General features: G+C 42.3%; 1 protein-coding gene across 3 annotated transcripts in view; it reads left to right on the plus strand.

Moving 5' to 3' along the window:
- Nucleotides 1–16,996, plus strand: part of ZDHHC8 (zinc finger DHHC-type palmitoyltransferase 8) — a 110,281-nt gene extending 93,285 nt beyond the window's left edge. Inside the window, exons 5-12 of one of the 3 annotated variants that reach the window (XR_008483851.1) lie at nt 345–447; nt 3,745–3,836; nt 5,458–5,590; nt 6,456–6,573; nt 7,286–7,395; nt 10,263–11,299; nt 12,648–16,060; nt 16,726–16,996. Coding sequence is in view for 1 of the 3 variants with exons in the window: in XM_054288811.1 (XP_054144786.1) it covers nt 345–447; nt 3,745–3,836; nt 5,458–5,590; nt 6,456–6,573; nt 7,286–7,395; nt 10,263–11,299; nt 12,648–12,819 (1,765 nt within the window). In the remaining 2 variants the exon portion in view is untranslated. Of the gene's footprint in view, nt 1–344; nt 448–3,744; nt 3,837–5,457; nt 5,591–6,455; nt 6,574–7,285; nt 7,396–10,262; nt 11,300–12,647 lie in introns of all 3 variants that reach the window. The other 2 variants (XR_008483852.1, XM_054288811.1) reach the window with 2 other exon arrangements.
- The last annotated feature ends 503 nt before the right edge of the window (nt 16,997–17,499 follow it).

Consider the following 17,499-nt stretch of genomic DNA (forward strand, 5'->3'; position numbering starts at 1 on the left):
GGAGCAGCTTCAAACTGAAAGAGGGCAAGTATAGATGAGATACTAGCATAAAATTCTCCACTATGAGGCCCTGGCACAGGGTTCCCAGAGCAGCTGTGGCTGCCCTGGATCCCTGGAAGTGTCCAAGGCCAGGCTGGGCAGGGCTTGGAGCAACCTGGGATGATGAAATATGTCCTGACACAGCAGAGTTGGAACTAGGTGATCTTTAGGGTCCCTTCCAACCCAAACCATTCTATGGCACTGTGACACTCCCCTATTTATTTTTTTTCTCCTTTACCTCTCCCTGTCTTTCACAGACCCTTTTCCCCTTCACTCATCCCAGTTTCTTTAACCCTTGGATACAGAATGGCTGTCATGTGTGTGGCTGGGTTGTTCTTTATCCCAGTCATTGGTCTCACTGGCTTCCACATTGTTCTGGTGGCCCGAGGGCGCACAACCAATGAGCAGGTAAGAAGCAATCCTTTCTCCATGTTTGTGGCTAAGGTGCTGAGGTGGGAAGGAAAGTCAGCAAGTCAGCTTTGGTAAAGCTAAAGATGGTCTAAATCTTACCAGAAATGTTCTTATTGGAGTTTTTGTGAAGATCTAGGAAGGTTGCTTATTTTTTTATTTTCAGATTTTTTTTTTTTAATACACTGCAGGGAAAGATTTCCCTTTTTTAGCCACAGAGCACTACCCCAGGCTTATTTATTATTTAAAATCTACAAATGACCTTGAAATAGGTTTTATGTGGTAAGTACCATCAACCCCAGAAGTTCAAACTTTATGAGTCAGACTGAACAATCCATGAGATTGAGTGAAACAGAAAGGAAAAGATTGAATCATTTGCCCTCTCTCCTGGTATTTTGAGCTCCCCCAACAAGCTCTCACTGCCCATAACAGGGTCTGAGTCAGCTCTTTGTCTCCCTCCGTGTCTCTCTTGTTCTCATGCATATGAACTCACACACACAGAGTGCTGTTGGACCCAGCTTGGTTTGCTTCTCCGAACTAAGTGCCAACATTTGTGCCAAAAAGCCTGGAAAACTCCAGTTCCCTTGTAGTTGCTCAAATGTCCATGACCCACATCCCTGTGGTTGATGCAGACCTGCATTCATGTGCCCATTAATGGCTTGGTGTGGCTGGTAGAGATCAATGTGATGGGATCAATAACAGGTCCCTGCCAGCCCAAGGGCAGTTTGCAGGTGTGGCACTGCTCTCAGCCCTCATCCCAAGGCTCCTGAACTCTGTGCATCCCAGTGCTTTACATTCCTTTACATTCCTGTGCGTTCCAGTGCTTTACCCTTCTACAGCTCCAGCTCCAAAGTGCCCCTCACATCTGGGCTTTTTTCCACATTTTTCCCCACCATACTTCTTTTCCCTTGGGTTTGGAGGTTTTTTTTCAGATGGGTTTTTGCTGCCCTTGCCCCCATGGGTGCTCTGCAGCTCCCACTGAGCTGTTTTGGCTGTCCTGGGGGCTGATGGCTCCATGCTGTGGAGCTGTCTGGCTCCTGGGCATGAAAACATCTGTCTGAGGCCAGGCCCTCGTAAACTGAGATGACATTGTCTCCATCCCACAAGGGACAATAAAAACTCTTATCCAGAAGAGTGTGGGAGGTTTACATAAGCAAGGAATCTGAAGTCATCCTGAGCAGTTGCCTAACATGGCCTTTGAACAAAGCAAGCTTCCATCTTCAAATGCTTTTCTCTGTCCTGCTCAGAATCATCTGCTCTTCATTTTAAAATTAATTTTGGCCAAGTATTAGATTTGATAGTGCTAACAATAGGAGCATGAAACACAGGGCATTTTGGTCTCATAGCCCAAATCGTGGTTTGCCTTAGGCTTGTCTTTGTGCAGTGATAAAAACTCTCCATGAAAATTTTAGGCTGGAAAAGAAGGAAAAATTTAACTTTAAAAAATGTTAAATTTCATTTCATATGTTTGTGGCTGCACTAGAATTTAGAAAGGTTGAGGATTTTTCTGTGATCAAAATAACCATTGGAAAATGTATCCTAGCTTGGTTTGTTTTCCTGAGCTACCAAACCACTTGAGATTTATTACATCTCCCCATGCCATTTTGAAAATTAAATATAATCTGGTCTTAATTTCTGCTTAGTCATATGTAGGGGTTATCTGTAACTGAAGGATGGATGTTCCCAGCCCTGAGGTCCTTTCAGAGGAAGCATATCTGAGTAATTAGAGCACCAGACCAGGAGAGATGGATGTGAGATCTGCTCCTGGCTTTGCCACTGTTATAAAACATTCTCTTTTCTCCTGCAGTCTCAGTGCTGATTCTCTTTTCTCACACTGGTGGTTATCTACTGTCAGCTTTGCAGTTGCAATATGCTCCGCTTATCTTGTTCTTTTTTTCCCAGTACATTTTTTAGGCCAGTGGTACAGACATTTTTGGGTTTTTACTGTAAATTTTTGGTATTTATTCATTCTGGAGTTTGTAAGTTCTGAGCATTCATAGTAGGCAGACTGTGATTGAAAAGTGCATAGTGGCTGGGTTTAGATGTTTACTGAGCTTTCTGAATGCCTCTGAAATTCTTTTATGGAATGAAAATAACCCATAACCCAACATGGCTCATATCCTGGTATTTTTAGTTTCTGAATAGAGTAAATAAATACCCTTCCTTCTTAGACTGCTTTCTAGCAGAGATTTTCAAACTACTTTAGAAACCAAACTGATATAATTAGTACTGTAATCTGTGAGTTGGAGAAATTTTATTTTCATACTGTGTTTGAGAAAATGGGCACAGAGATATGAAATGCTTTGCCAGCATCTGGCACAAGTCAGCGTGAGCCCAGGATTGATTGCAGACATGCCAAATGTCCCAGGCCCATGTTTTTATCAAAAGGTTGTTCTTCCAAATCTCAGAACTTCCAGCTTCTCTCTCTTGGCCTTTTAAAGAGCTTTATGTTATATCAACAAGGCCAGCATAATATATTGCAGAATCATTTAATCCTTGTTATTTTATGTGCAAGTTATTAAAGTATTTCTGGTGCTGTGTAAACTTGTTGCTAGATCAGAACTATGAGCTGATTAAAATGCTTTACTTGCAAACCACACCAACAGTAATGCTTTTAATGGCAACCACTATTAATCTCCCTGGCTTTATTGGTGTTTATCCCCATATGGTGACTTTTGAGCATGTGCCTGTAGAGTACAAACTCTTTATAATGCTTATGAAGCCTTGAATGGATCTCGCCAGTCTAATGAGGCTTGGCTTTTATTAAACCTGCTCATTTACAAGCAAACATTGTAATCACCAGGGAGTTCCTGGCACCCTCCCACATAAGGCAGTGGTTTGTACTGATTGCTGCTCAGTATGAGATCTGAGAGAGAGGAAACATTGCTCTCATCCAGCATTTGGGAACATTGATTCGACTTTGCTGTTGGTTTGGAGGGGACTTGCCAAGGCAGAGGAGGGGAAGTGATGGGAATGAAAGATACCCAAACAGGATGTCTGGCTGGGGGCAGACACAAATCCAGCCCAGGAGCAGCATGGAGAGGTAAACACATCACTTTGAAATCCAGTCATATTTAGCAATGTCCTTTTGGGAAGGATCTTGAGTGGAGTGCCTCCTAGCTGGAATTAGCTGACAGGGGTGGTGTGTTAGAGCTGGAGTGAAAAAGTGCAGCATTCAAAGAAAAATGATCTGTTTGGGAAGGACAGAAGGGTCAAACTTGTTCTTGGCTTTCTGAGGCTTGAATGATGACTTTTATATAACCAGAGGTTTGAGCAGTGTCCTGAACATGTTTCCAGGTGACAGGGAAATTCCGTGGGGGAGTGAATCCCTTTACCCGCGGATGCTGTGGAAACGTGGAACATGTGCTCTGCAGCCCCTTGGCTCCCAGGTAAGAGAAATGCTCTCAGCTGGAATGAGGGAACAAGAATTCCTGTTGGGACAGGGGGAGAAATGTGCTTGGCTGGGCTCACAAGCCAAGGATCATTGATGGAATAAGAGGAAAGCAAAGCAGAACAGTCCTGAAGGTAGAGCTCTGTGATAGCTGCTTCCCTGATGCATGGCTGTAACCTGTAATTTACCACCCTTATCCCAGAAATATTTTTTTGGAATGAGCTTATCAAATTATGTTAAGCTCATACCCTTGTCTTCACCAGCTTGTTTATCCAGTGGATTTCAGTAACAATGTAAATATCCATATGTTATCATATTGCCCACACTACTTCTTACACTGTACAGGCAATGTCCACTCTGCTGGGGAAAAGGAAGGAAGCTAAAATCAGCCTTTCTCCTTAAGAGTTAAATCTAATTTAAGGCTGCTGTGGTTTTCAATCTCACTGGCACTTTCATTATCATAAAACAGATTATCAATGAGATCTACATCACGAAACTTGAGATTTTATTTATGGCTTTCTATTTTTGGGGAAATGGATTTATCGTTTCACATTTTGAAATCAGGATCTTAATGCAGTAGATCAGATGGACTATAAATAATTCTAGGTGCTGAGCTGTCCAGCCTGCAAACATGTTCATAATCTTACTACAAGACTTATTTGAGCCTTTGTAGGGTGTTGAACAATTCCAGACCCTGACACTCTTATCTGCAGTTTTCCCCCTTTGTTGTACAACAAATAATTCCTAAAGGACTGTTACCTGTGTTAAAAACATTGGAGTAGCTGCTTCTCAAACCTTCCAAACATGAAAGTCAGGTCAAGGTGGATGAGAAGAGCTGGGTATTAAATGCTGTGAGACACTTGTGTTAAGAGAGGGGTTGTGAGTACCATCATCATGGCTATTCACAGAATTGTCACAAGCAGAACATTTGTGTTTTGTGAAGACCTGTTCAGGTTGTTCTGTATATTGAAGGCCCCTGAGCCATCACTACTAGAATGTCCTGTTCACTACATAAAACAGAGAAAGCTGGTGTGTGTATTGATACTTGGGCATTGTACAGACACTGGCCAATTGCACTTAGAGAATTCTGTTCCACTAAAGGGAAATTAGATATCTAAAATCAGCCATTTCCTCTTAGATTTTTTGCTTCCTATAGACTTGGCAGTCTCTTTTACCTCCATTTATTTGAACACTAAACATGCTACAGAAACAAGTCACCATGTGGTAAGTTAGAACTGGCAGCACATCATCTTCTCCATGGTAACTCCCCATGTGCTGGGTCTTGTTCCCCAGTCACTGACTTCCACCACAGGGCAGCTGTTTGGTGTTAACAGGGATGATGCAGTCAGTCACTTCTTTTGGTGGCAGGCCTCTCGTGCTCTCTTCGTGCTCTTGTCCATTGGTGTTTTAAAAATTGCTGATTTTTTTCAATGCATCTTCTTCCTTCGCGCCCTAATTTTTAATTTTTTTTATTGCTGCTTAATTATTACATCCACTGAAATAAATTGAGGTTCTTACCTGGATTCTGACACATTCTTAAATCATAACCTGGAAGTGGGAAGATTTTTAAGCCTTGTTCTTAGGTTTATTTTAATGATGAGTGTTGCACAATTCATCAGGTATGTGGTTGAGCCCAAGAAGAAGCAAGCTGTGAGTGTGAAGCCTCCTTTCCTGAGGCCGGACTTGTCCGAGCGACAGATCACGGTGAAGATCAGCGACAACGGCATCCAAGCCAACCTCAACCGCAGCAAGGTGAGGGAATCTCCAAGCTCTGCTTTTGCAGGGCAGGGATTGAGCATTATCAAGCCTGGGAATGAGTCTGTCATTGACAAATCTCTTTGAGATGATGCAGAAACTGGAGTTTAAGTCCTTGTCATGTACTTCATGCTTTGAAAGTAATGCAGGTTCAGTAACTGCAGCTCTTGATCCAGTAACAGGCAGCTCTAGCATGGAATCCCTCTGGGATTCTTTTGGAAGAGTTGCCTGTTCTTTGCGGTAGTTAATTTCTGTCCCAAGAGCTGTCACCCTTTCGTGTTCAGATTAATTTTAATGAGCCCTTGTACCACCAGACCAGGTCAGCTGTTCTACTTCAGAGAATGCTCTGAGCTTCGAGGCTGCAGGAAGGCTTGTGGTCAAGGGCAAGGAATATTGACTCAGAAGCTGAGTTCTCTTTTCAGTTTCCCCTGTCATGAATAATAAAGAAGGATTTATTTAGTCCCATAAAAAGTGGTGGATTCAAACGAAGCCAACTTGCAAGATTTTTGTAGATAGTTACTTCCTTTGGAAGTAACTTTGGATAGTTACTTGCTGAGAGCTACCTGGAAAGTTGCTGAAAAATGCTAGAAAGCACTATTGTCTTCTACCACATATTAATTAGCATGATGATTATAGTACTTAGCCTGCCAAGTAGACCAGGAAAGTACATTTAAAATTCTACTGGCTGGTTATGACAATGCTAATTTTACATGTGGCAGTCCTTGCCTGCAGTGGATGCTAAATCCTGTTTGTCATTATAGGTATAGGTAGTTCTGGTTCTTTGGTACATCCAGCACTCTGCCACATGCTGTTATTTAACCAAGTTTCATTAATGATTGATTTTTTTTTGGATCATTTTCAGTCTAAAATCAGCCTGGAAGGCCTGGAGGATAAGAGTATGGATGTGCAACCAACTCTCCCACCCAAAGGAGATCCAAGCAAGTACTCTGAGCTAAAAGGGCAGCTGGGCACCAGTGAAGGTATGTATGATCAGTGTTTTATTTTTATTTATAAGGAACTATTTTAGCCTCTTTAAAATGCTTCTTGTATTTTTTCAAAACTTGTGATCTGGGTGATGGATTTTTTCCTATTTATAAGATTTCCAGACTAGGGGAATTAACAGCAGGAAAGGGAGAGAAAAGCCTGCTTGAAGTGGTTTATTCAAGCCTAGGTTAATTTTTAATGTCAGTTTTGCAGAGTTTATAAACTCTTTTAAACCCTTTCTTAAATAAATTTTTAAATTAAGAATGTCTAAAGAATCTAAGGAATCAGAAATATTAGCAGGAAATTCTTAGGCATTGCAAACTGAATTATTTCATTGGTAAGAATGTGAACTTTATGCTTTGATACTATTAAAAAAACTTTTCTTTCAGACAGAACTAGTAGCTGAATCCAACCCAAACATTTAGTATTTCAAATTAGGCAAAATTTCTACTCGCCAAAACACGTCACCCCACTCAATATATTGTGTCTTGTCTCTTCTTCTCTGTAGATGGCTGACGTGGCAGCAATGTGCTGTTACTGCCATTGGGACCCCATTGATTTTGGTGGAATTCTGCACAAAAGTACTGCAAGTTCTATTCTCTCCAGAACAGATCTGCTTGCAGAGCATGATGGATGGCAATGAATCACGGCTGACAGCTTTCTGTCCACACACATTTTAATAGAAAAATTTTTTTTTTTCTTTTGCAGAAGGTGGCCTCTCACCCAAACTGATCAGCCCTCCCACTCCTGCCATGTACAAATACCGCCCAGGTTTCAGCAACACCCCCAAAGTTCACTACCACACCACAGCCGAGCAGGTGAGCGCACCCCGAGTTTCTGCCCAGCTAGTGCAGGCACTGTGGATCTGAGGGGGAATTCACTGCAGGGCTCCAGTGAGTGCCAGAGTGGAAAAGCAAATAACAAAGCTTGGCACTGTTGTGTGACAGTGTATTATTTTCACTGTGCTCCTTATGGAAACATGTCTGGTTTCACAGCTTCCCCCTGCTGACACGTCTGTCCCTCTGCCAGGCGTGTGCTGCCACTGCTGCAGTGTCTCAGCCTCATCCTGGGGTGCTGAGAAGTGTCACCTCCTGTTGGCTTCTCCTGGCAGAGGTGCCACCTCACATTCCCTTCAGAGGGAGCTGGGCATGCTGAGTGCTTCTCTGGATCAGACCCCTTAGCCAACACTCAGTGTACTCACTGATTCCTTAAGATGTCAGCTTGCAAAATAGAAAGAACTTTTAAAGCATCCCAAAAGATACTTTAGTGAAAATTAACAGAAGACTCCTCACATTTGACCTTCCTTAGCACCTTTTCAGTGCATTTGGGTTATATGGAAGAAAACCTTCCTAACTCTTGGCATCATTTTCACCTATCAAGAAAACTGAGATCCAAACAATTAGACAGATTTGCTGTGGAATTTTGACAGTTTATTCTTTTGCTTAGAAGTTATGAAACTTATTTCTCATGGATTTATTGCAAATATTCCTTGGCCCCTGGGACCTGAGAGCAGCATTTGGAAAATCACTGGTCTAACTTGTATATTTGCAATATGTATCTAAGTGTTCACGCACCAGTTGAGACACCCTTAAAAACCATATACCACACACAGTGCTGTTTTCTCAAAATTAATTTCATCAGGTCCTTCAATATCACTCCTGGAATAACAAGAAGGGGGTTATAGGAAGGAGTATTATGAAAGAAGTAAGGAAAGGAAAATATGGTAGATAAAAACAATTGACTGTAGCAACAGTGTAATAAGACAGAGTGTTCCTTAAATGGTGAGGAAAGCTTTTCCTGAATCCTCCTCATTTTGAAAAGAAAGATGGTGATAGATAGTGGAATTGCAGCTATGACCAAGTTTAAGTTTTAGTCTTACTGCAGTAATGGTAAATCTTATTCTCTGGATTTGTCCACTTAATGAAGAAACAGGTGGCTTATGAGAGGGAACACAAGAACAATGTGTTCACTGTATCCAGAAAGTTTAATATCCTATCATTTTCATTTTATTACATGAAAAATGGCTTGTTCATCCAGTTCAAAATAGTCTATTTACAGGCATCATGTAGCAATTTTGAGCTGTGGAAGCCACAGCATTCTGAGTCATAATGCCAAAAGTCAGAGAGCCAAGGAAGGTAGGCTTGTTGTGTTCATTCAGGGCACAGCCAGAGATGCAATATAGATACAGGACAGGTTCTGATTAGGCCAGGGGACTGGGCAGTGCTGTGAAGTGATAACAGGGAACAGCACCTTCACTCTGAGGGCTCCTGTTTCAATCCTAACCCAAAACAGTGCTGTTGCTGTTGCTGACTGGTGTGCAAGCTCTGGGGCCTTGTTCAGTTTTATAGTAGTCACAACTCTCTAGTAGTCAGCTGGGAGTATCATAAAATGGGGTTCACGTGGGGAGCTGATAGGAGGGCATGGATTTGTCTGCCAAGCCTAAGTAGGAGGTACAGAGGGAAAGAGACTGGGCTGTGTGAGGAATGCCATGATGTCTGTTCTGTATCAGCTCTTCAGCCTGTCAGTGTAATTCTGCTTTTGAGCAGTGAGAGCTGCTAGGAAAGAGGCATTGGGACACAAGGATAAGTAGCACAAATACACTTAAAAGCTACGTCATTGCTCTCATCCTCCTTTACAGGCTGTCACTTGGTCTCCTTTTTCCAGAGAAGGCCAAATTTAGCACCATGCTCTAGAAGAGAGTGAGCTGTTTTGCATATTTCTCTATCTTCTAGCTGAAAGGAAAAAAGCTTTTTAAAAACATCCACAATAAACCAGGGGTTTGTCATTCAGTTTATTCTTTTCAATAGTTTTCCTTTAAAAGAAACTAAAGAACAAGCTGTGCCAACTGCATTTCTGATTAAATATGTGACTGATAATAACTCTTTGTTTGCACAGCCAGTGTAGCCAATTTATTGTGCATTATGGAAACTCTTCCTTAAAAATAACAGTGAAAACTATTTGCTTAGCACAGAATGGCATTTTAAGTGAACGGAACTCTGAGCAATTTTCACAGAGTAAAACAAAGTGAAGTCCTATCTGTTTTTAGAGCACATAAATAAACTATGCACTTTGTTTCCTTTTCTGATGTGGCCACTTTCTCTTACACAGACAATAAAAAAGAGAAAATTGCTTCATTTCATTGTCTAAATGGTGGGAAGGAGCCTCTCTGCTTTAATTAAGGTTAAATGCCTAATTTTGAAGACCTATGACCAGAAGTTCAGAATTACTGAATATTCATAGTGCAGAGTAGAGTGGATAAGAGTGTGCTGGTCCCCAGTGTGTTGAAATGAAGCTCAAAATATTTCTGTCTCTGCACACAAGTCCAGACATCCCTCAACTCAAGAGCTATTTGTAGAAAATGTGAAGTGCAGTGCTTTTTCCAAGGGCAGTATTATCAGATAACAATCTGATTTACCTTGACTGAGACTTGAGTCTCAGCTTGGGTCTCATTCAGTGTCCATGTATTAACTTACTTTTTACTGTCAATATTATTTAGCAACTCCTCCTTGGTTCTAAGGTGCAAATCCATATGTTGAACAGGAGTCAGGAGATTTTCTTGTAATGAACCTGGGCTGACAGTCAGAGGGAAGACCTTCAGCTCTGTCCTTCCCATGCACTCACTGAAAGAGCAAATCTGTACTTACATGTCACTGGCTTCTGTTTCTCACACTCACCTTTGTTTTAGATCACCTTGCAGGAGGGACACAGTCAGGGGGCTCTGATAGAAGAGGATGGCAGGAGCCTTGATTACCAGTCCGAACCCAGCTTGGACATCCCCAGCTACCGGAAGAGCTCCCTGCACAAGACCTACCAGTCTTCCCCACTCCAGATAGATTCCTTTGCCATCAATTCACGATCCCTGAGCCTGAAATCTGCTGGCAGGAGAGGGACAGACAAAGTGCCCCTTCATCCAATAAAGTCCGAAGGAGCGGCTTCCACCCCTTACAAAAGCATCTTTTCTCCCAATTCCCTGTCAAACAGAAATGGGAGTCTTTCCTATGACAGTTTGCTGAACCCCATGTCTCCCTCGGGGAGGAAGTGCATTGCCCATTCTGCAGTCAGCTCTGTTGGGTACCACTCTCCATACTTGTCAGCCAAAATGTGCCACCTGCGGGGCAGCGAGCTGCAGCGCCAGCCCCCGCAGAGCTTCAGCCCGGTGCTGGGCAGCCCGGCCCCGCATCAGCGAGAGCCCTCCCCAGTGCGCTACGATAACCTCTCCAAGACAATTATGGCATCCATCCAGGAGAGGAAAGAGATGGAAGAGAGGGAGAAGCTCCTCCACTCGCACCCTGACTCGGTGTTTGCAGACTCAGGTGTCTATGACACGCCCAGCTCCTACAGCCTGCAGCAAGTGAGCACGCTCTCGGAAGACCCGCGCAGCATGGCCATGAGATACGGATCCAGGGACAATCTGATGGCTGCCACCAGCTTTAGCACAAGGAACCCTATACTGCAGTCCTCAGTGTCTTCACTCTCAAGTGCAATGACAAGAGCCCCAAGGACTTCCACAACCTCTCTGCAAGCTGATTTAGCCAATAATAACGTGCAGTCCCATCAAGCACTGCAGGGCAGGGTGAGCAATGGCTCCTACAAATCCCCAGGCCACCAGGTCCCATCGTCCCCCACAGGGATGCCTAGGTCACCCTCTTATGGAGGCCCGAAGGCTGTGTCGTTTGTAAACACTGTGGAAATCACAGAGGTGCAGTCAGTGGGAGCACAGAGGTATGTACTGCTTGAGGGGCTGAGAGCACTGGGAATCTGCTTGTGAGCAAGGGCTGGAGCTGGAGCTGCGCTGGAGGCACACCCTGAGGAGGTGTTTGCTGTGGGCCATGACGGTGGGAGGTTTGTGGGTGCTCTTCAGTTCTGTCACACCCCCACAGCAACCTCATCATGACAAAATGTTTGCACTTCTGCTGTACCTTGAACTGCAGGTGGTCACTTTTGCTGTAAATTCATAGTGAAACGATGTCATAGCTGAACTGGGGAATTATTTCCAAGGTGGTAGGCAGATTATTCCTCCCCTTAGGCACAAAAGGGTGGAACTGTTCTACTTTGCAGCCTGAAGGGAGGCTGACCCAGACATTGCATGGATACAGAGGCAGAGCTGGGATCCTACTTGTGCCACATACCCTCCACTGAGGGAAACAGGCTGAGATCCTGGTGCTTGGCATTGACAGCTCTGTATTTACCACTGTTGACTGTCCATAGTACAGAACTGCTGATAAAAGCACAGAGCTTCATGATATTACCTTAAGGCCTTTCTGCTTCCTTCCTTTCTGTGAGAAAGCATGGAGAGAAAGGATTTGCTGTGCTGAAAGCCTCAGTAACTGCCACCTGAGCAAGATGCTCAGCCGCAGCTTCTGCATGTGCTTCTGTTTTCCTTCTGGAAGCTATGAAGCTTGGAAAGCTTGAAAAGATCATGATCCTGCTGAGGATGCAGTATTTCAGCTTAGTTGGGACCTTGAGGGCAGCTCTTCAGAAATATCTAAGTTTCCTTTGTCTCTGGTACTTACTGTGCTGTGCTGACCTCTGGTTTAGATCCCAGGTTTCTCTCTCCTGTTATCCAACAGTTTTGGAAAACGTACTGAAATGTGGGAGAACTATTATTGTAGACCTCCTGAAGTTAAGTGCAAACAAGTTGTTTCAGAGATGAGCAACAAAGTTTTGTTTACCTGGATATTTAACTGGGAAATGTTTTTTCCGAGAATTTGTTTCTGCTTTTTAAACACCGTTTGGCTTAAGGTCAGTGGTGAGCAGTGGTAACAGTTAAACTCTCCTGTGTCCTACAAATGCCTCTGCAATTAGTTTGGAACAACAAAGAATTTAAGCAAGTAATTAAATTAACAAATATTACTCAGGCGTGGTCCACTAACCTAATGGCCAAATTAATTCTCTCATTTCAGTGGCTTTTCATCAAATGCACTGGCTTCAACCAGCTTGCTCCCAGGCTTGAATATTTTGCAATGCTGGGAACTCAGGATGACAGGGGTAATTGTTTATTCTGAATGAAGCCATTCTGTATCACACTTTGTCACTAATATTGCATCTTTTTATATTTCTTTTGGTGCAGGGATGACATGCAGTTGAAGACACCTCACAGTAAAATAAATGGACAGCCAAAAGGAATAACCAGGTTGGGTTCAACATCAAGTTCCCAGGGGACACCAGTCAGCCCTGCTAGACACTCTAATGTTAAGAAGGTGTCTGGAGTTGGTGGAACAACCTATGAAATTTCAGTGTAAAATAAAATGAATTAAAAACAAAGAGCCATCCACTCAGCCAGCCATGAAGCTAGGAGCACTGTGAAGACTCAAACAACAACAAAGAAGGAGCAGCAGCAGTCGGCCACTCTCCTTTTCTTGTTTTGGGTTTGTTCTGTTTTCATCTTTCTTTTTTGGCCAAAAACCAGCTGCAGCCTTATTCTTGAGGGAATAATAAAATTGTACAGTGTATCAGACTCTTCCTGAACCGACAGTCAGGAACTGGCTACGACCTAAGACCACACGGAGTGGAATTCCTTCCTGCAAGAGAGCGCTAAAGCCATTGTGGTGTGTCTGTCCAACCACTCTGTTGTGTAGCACTTGTGCTGTGAAACAGTTCAGTCAGCTAGGATCAGTCAGTTCTCCCATGCCCCTTCCCAGTTCTTCTGGCCAGCGAGGTGTCTGGCAGGAGCCAGAGGACCAACTGCTGTTTTCCTGCTGACATGGAAAGTGGGGTTCCTGTGCTGAGCAGGAGCTTCTCCTCGTCCCCCGGGCGCTGCAGCTCAGGTTCCTCCTCCTGGAAGGAGCAAGGCAAGGCCACTTGGGCTGCAGACACCATGTCTTCTTTGGAAGCCTCCCTGGTCCCAGATGGGGGCGGGAGAAAGGATAGCAACAGCTTCTCCCTGTCTGCCGTTGGCCTCCCTGTGTGTGAAGTTGTGTGTGTGTGTGCGCGTGTTTGTCTTCATGGAAAACGACCGCAACACCGGCGAGGATCTGCCACTCTGACCTCCTGCTCCCTCTGGGTTTGAAAGGCTTCTCTGACCCAGCAACAGAACCAAGCAGATGAGAAAAGAAATGTTCAGATGGAAGCATATTTTAAACAGCCATCAGCTGCTTTCCCTGCACCCTCCTTACCTGTTGGATTTAGGCAATAACAGAGTTTACTGCCTCGCCCTGGAGCCGTCAGTGTAATCCCGCAGCAAGGTTAACATAAGCTGTCGAATTTACAGTGTGTGTAACTGAGCCAAGCGTGCATCTAAAGGATATAAATTTTCTGTCTGCCTAATTACTAGCACATTCCCTCTGGTCTTCAATACTGTTAGACAAAGGATTTTCAATTTGGGTTTTTTCCCCCCTGGGGAACAACTTTTTAAAATAATATCAATCAAATCTATTTAACATTCTGAGGTTTCTTTTTCCTGTCTCCAGAAAACTACATTTACTTTGTTGGATTTAAAGACAACTTTACCGTAAAAAACAAGAAAGGGGTGCATTACTTTTGTCAAAAATATGAGGACTCTGGCAAAGCTAATTTTGGGACAAATGGATTTTTATTTCTCTATTCCTTATCTCCTTTTCCTTACCATTCAGTTACCACCTCAGAAGTCAAAAGTACTGAGATCTGGACCAATGCTAACTTGCCAGATCATGTGTGCAATTAAGAATATCCTGAGCGACTGTTGCCAAAGTCACTAAAAATTGTTATTTATCACTGAGCCAGTCAGCATACAAGACCTCGACTTCCCACCTGGTTCTCTTGGTGAATAGTTTTGATTAGAGATCTAAATCCATCATTTTTCAGGATATTCGTTTCAAGGGGTTAAATCCTTTTCAGTCCTTGACTATAATGGAAAGCTCTCCAGGTATTTGGTAGCAATTCAGAATGTGTTAATAATATCTTACTTGTTTTCATGTATGTTGAGGTTAATTATTCCAGAAGGCAAATATTGACCTTAATTTTGCCTGGTTACAATTTATATTTTGATTTGATGAATCTTGACATCTGCTGCAATACATGGTTATTATGTCCCTTGTATATCACATTATTTTTTGGAGACAAAGGTTGAAGAGAACATAAGAAAGTTAATCATCTCTCTGTGTAACGCTCTATGTTGCCTGAAGGAAGAAACGTGGAAAGCAATGCATCTGCAATAGGCTAAAGTTCTGAAAGGGTGAAGTAGAAATCAGTGTGCATTTTATTGCCTTGGTGATATTTTAAATGCCTGGTGTAGGGATATTGCAGAGCAGTGAAGCAATAGTGTTTCTGTGCAGATTTGCTCACTGGCATGTAGAACACTGTCTTTAATTGGAGGCACCATGGTGCCAAAAGGATGCTGGCAAACTGGATCAGGTATAGATGGAGCAATATATATTAAAGAACTGGATGGGCTGGCTAATGAGAAGATTTAAAGGGCTAAAACATGCCACTGGCTAAGCAATGAAGTGGAAATTGAGTACCATAATTTTACAAATATATTACTTAAAAGTTGTAAAACCAAAGGTAAATCCAAGGGTTGTCACTGGTAGCCAATGCTCTACATTTAGAATGGGGCAGAAAAGATGGAGAGGAAGGAGCAGTGAATTGTCTTCCAAGCAGAATTTTGGACAAACTGTTTAGGACAGTCAAACTGTATTTGGACAAGTCATTAAAAAATTTCTGTGAGAGGTGAGTCTGTAGGGACAAGGGGTAGACCAGATGGCCTTACAGATTTCTTCCATCTTTAACTGTTACTAATCTGCAGTCTACCCTGATGTTAACTCCTCAGGAAGATGCAGTACTTCTTTAAGGACTGGAATTCACTCTGGTGCATAGAGCATCACAAAATTACTTGTTTTTAAAGTATCATGTATGCCATATGTAAGCCCTGAAAAAGAGGGGGTAGGAAACACATGGGATTAGGGAGTGAGACAAGGGCACATTTTATCATGTATCTTTGAATACGTACATGAAATTCATGCAAGCAAGGCTGAAAATTTGCACCAATGTAATATTTGAGATTTGCATCCCAGTGATGCTCCACTTTGATCGTTCTTTCTCTTGCATTTATAAATGAAAAAGCTACTGAGGAACTTGAAGGGCCAAAGAGCCTTTGAAGTTAACTACATTAGTTCATGAGAGAATTTCTCAGTAAGACTAAACACAGTATTGTGTGTATAAAGCACTAATATCCAGGGTTATTTTGACATAGTTCACAAGGGGTAAGGGAGAAAAAAAGGATGCACTGTGTCAGTACAGGTTCAGCAGTAAGGATTATGTATTTTGTGAGTAGTTTTGCCCACAGTTGAGAGACATTCAACTTCTTCATAGGTTTACAATGGTACCAAAGTATTTTTTTTTTTCCTTTTGAGGTTTGCTTTTAATTCAGTGCACATAGCCTGGAGTAAATGATTCAGAGTTTCTGAAAGAATAATCTAAGCAGAACTGTTAACAGGAGATTGCATGCAGCAAATCCAGCCTCATTTCCATCCAAGGCACTGAACCTGCAGCTATTTACTCATAAATGTAAGTGTCTGTTCCATAGTTCCTGTTGTGGGACTGGGGACCTATTTATTAAATCTAATTTTTGAGCAGAATCCAGCCCATATTAAAGTATAGTTCTTGAAGCAGTTTACAGATCAGCAGTAAGGTTCTTCTGTCAAGATACCCTGTTTTTACAGACACTGCAGGCCAAATCTTCAGCTTGTATAAATTAGTGTGGCTCCATGAAAGCTCATTTAATTGATGCTAATTTATAGTAGGTGGGGATCAGCCATGAAAATCCAGCACGAGTTAACACATCCTGTAAAGTAGCTTTTTTATTTTTGTCATGCTTATTTCATGTTTCAAAAGTCTTAAATATTTTCAACATGTTTTTATTTGTAGCTGTGGATTGTATTACTTATTTAAAAAAGAGCAATAGGTTTTTTTAGTTTACGCATCAGTTTTCATTGCATATTGCATTTTATTATCTGTTTGTTCCCTGTTCATATGCTCCCATTTAGCCTCCAGGTTTTCATTGTAGTACTTTTCTGCCTTGAAAAGTTGGATCTCTATATCTTTAGTTGTATAATATATTGAGTATTATGGAATTAAATGTACCTTACTACATGGGTGGGAGAGAGAGAAAATATTTTTACTTGAAGCCTTAATATTTTCTTTTTTTACTACTTTGTTTGTTGACCTCATAGGAAAGTCTGAATAGCAAAGACTTTGAAACTCCGGGCCAAATACTGCACTGACAGACAACCAGCATTTGGCCCCCATGTCAAAACTGGATGCAGACATAACCTGAAGTGAACAAGGGAAAAAGCCTCAGGGTGGCATATTTTCCTGAAGATCATTAATACAGTCTCAAAACATGTCTGTAAGCAAGTACATTAAAGAAGTCTTCAAGTCTTGAATTTTTAAGGAAGGTGATAGCAGGAACTGCCCTAATATCTTACATCTGCTTTTTTTTTTTTTTTTTTTTTTATTTTTTAATTAAGCAAAACAAATTTATTTACTCAGTTTGGTTCAGCCAGCTCGGGGGGTTGCACAGAGCTCTGTGTTGGTAGCCATGTGCAGCACATGAGCTGTGGGGTGTTGCTGTTCTCATTCTAACCAAGCGTGATGTTGTGTCAACTCGGCCCACGAGGATCCCTCCCGGGCCTGACAGTGGACGTTCCTCAGATGATGCCTACTCTCCTACAAGCCTAATATGGAAATTGCAATGTGGTTTTCTTTGGACTATATCTGTGGTCCAGACTAGAGATATATAGAGAGATATATATATAGTCAATATTTTTTTGTGTGTGTGGGAAAGATGGGGTCAAGCTTTTCTGTCTCTGACAGTCTGGAAAGTTAATGTTGAACCGTTTTTATGGTCTGTATTTCACCTGTTCTGCCACCTTGAATTGTTGGAATGTATCCGTGCAGGCTTTGTGGAGCTCTGTCTGTAACCTTTTTTGTGGCTCTCGTAATAC

The sequence above is a fragment of the Melozone crissalis genome, unplaced genomic scaffold (assembly GCF_028551555.1).
Source record: "Melozone crissalis strain CALT ecotype California unplaced genomic scaffold, PUWL_Pcris_2 ptg000063l_1, whole genome shotgun sequence".
Taxonomy (NCBI): Eukaryota; Metazoa; Chordata; class Aves; order Passeriformes; family Passerellidae; genus Melozone; species Melozone crissalis.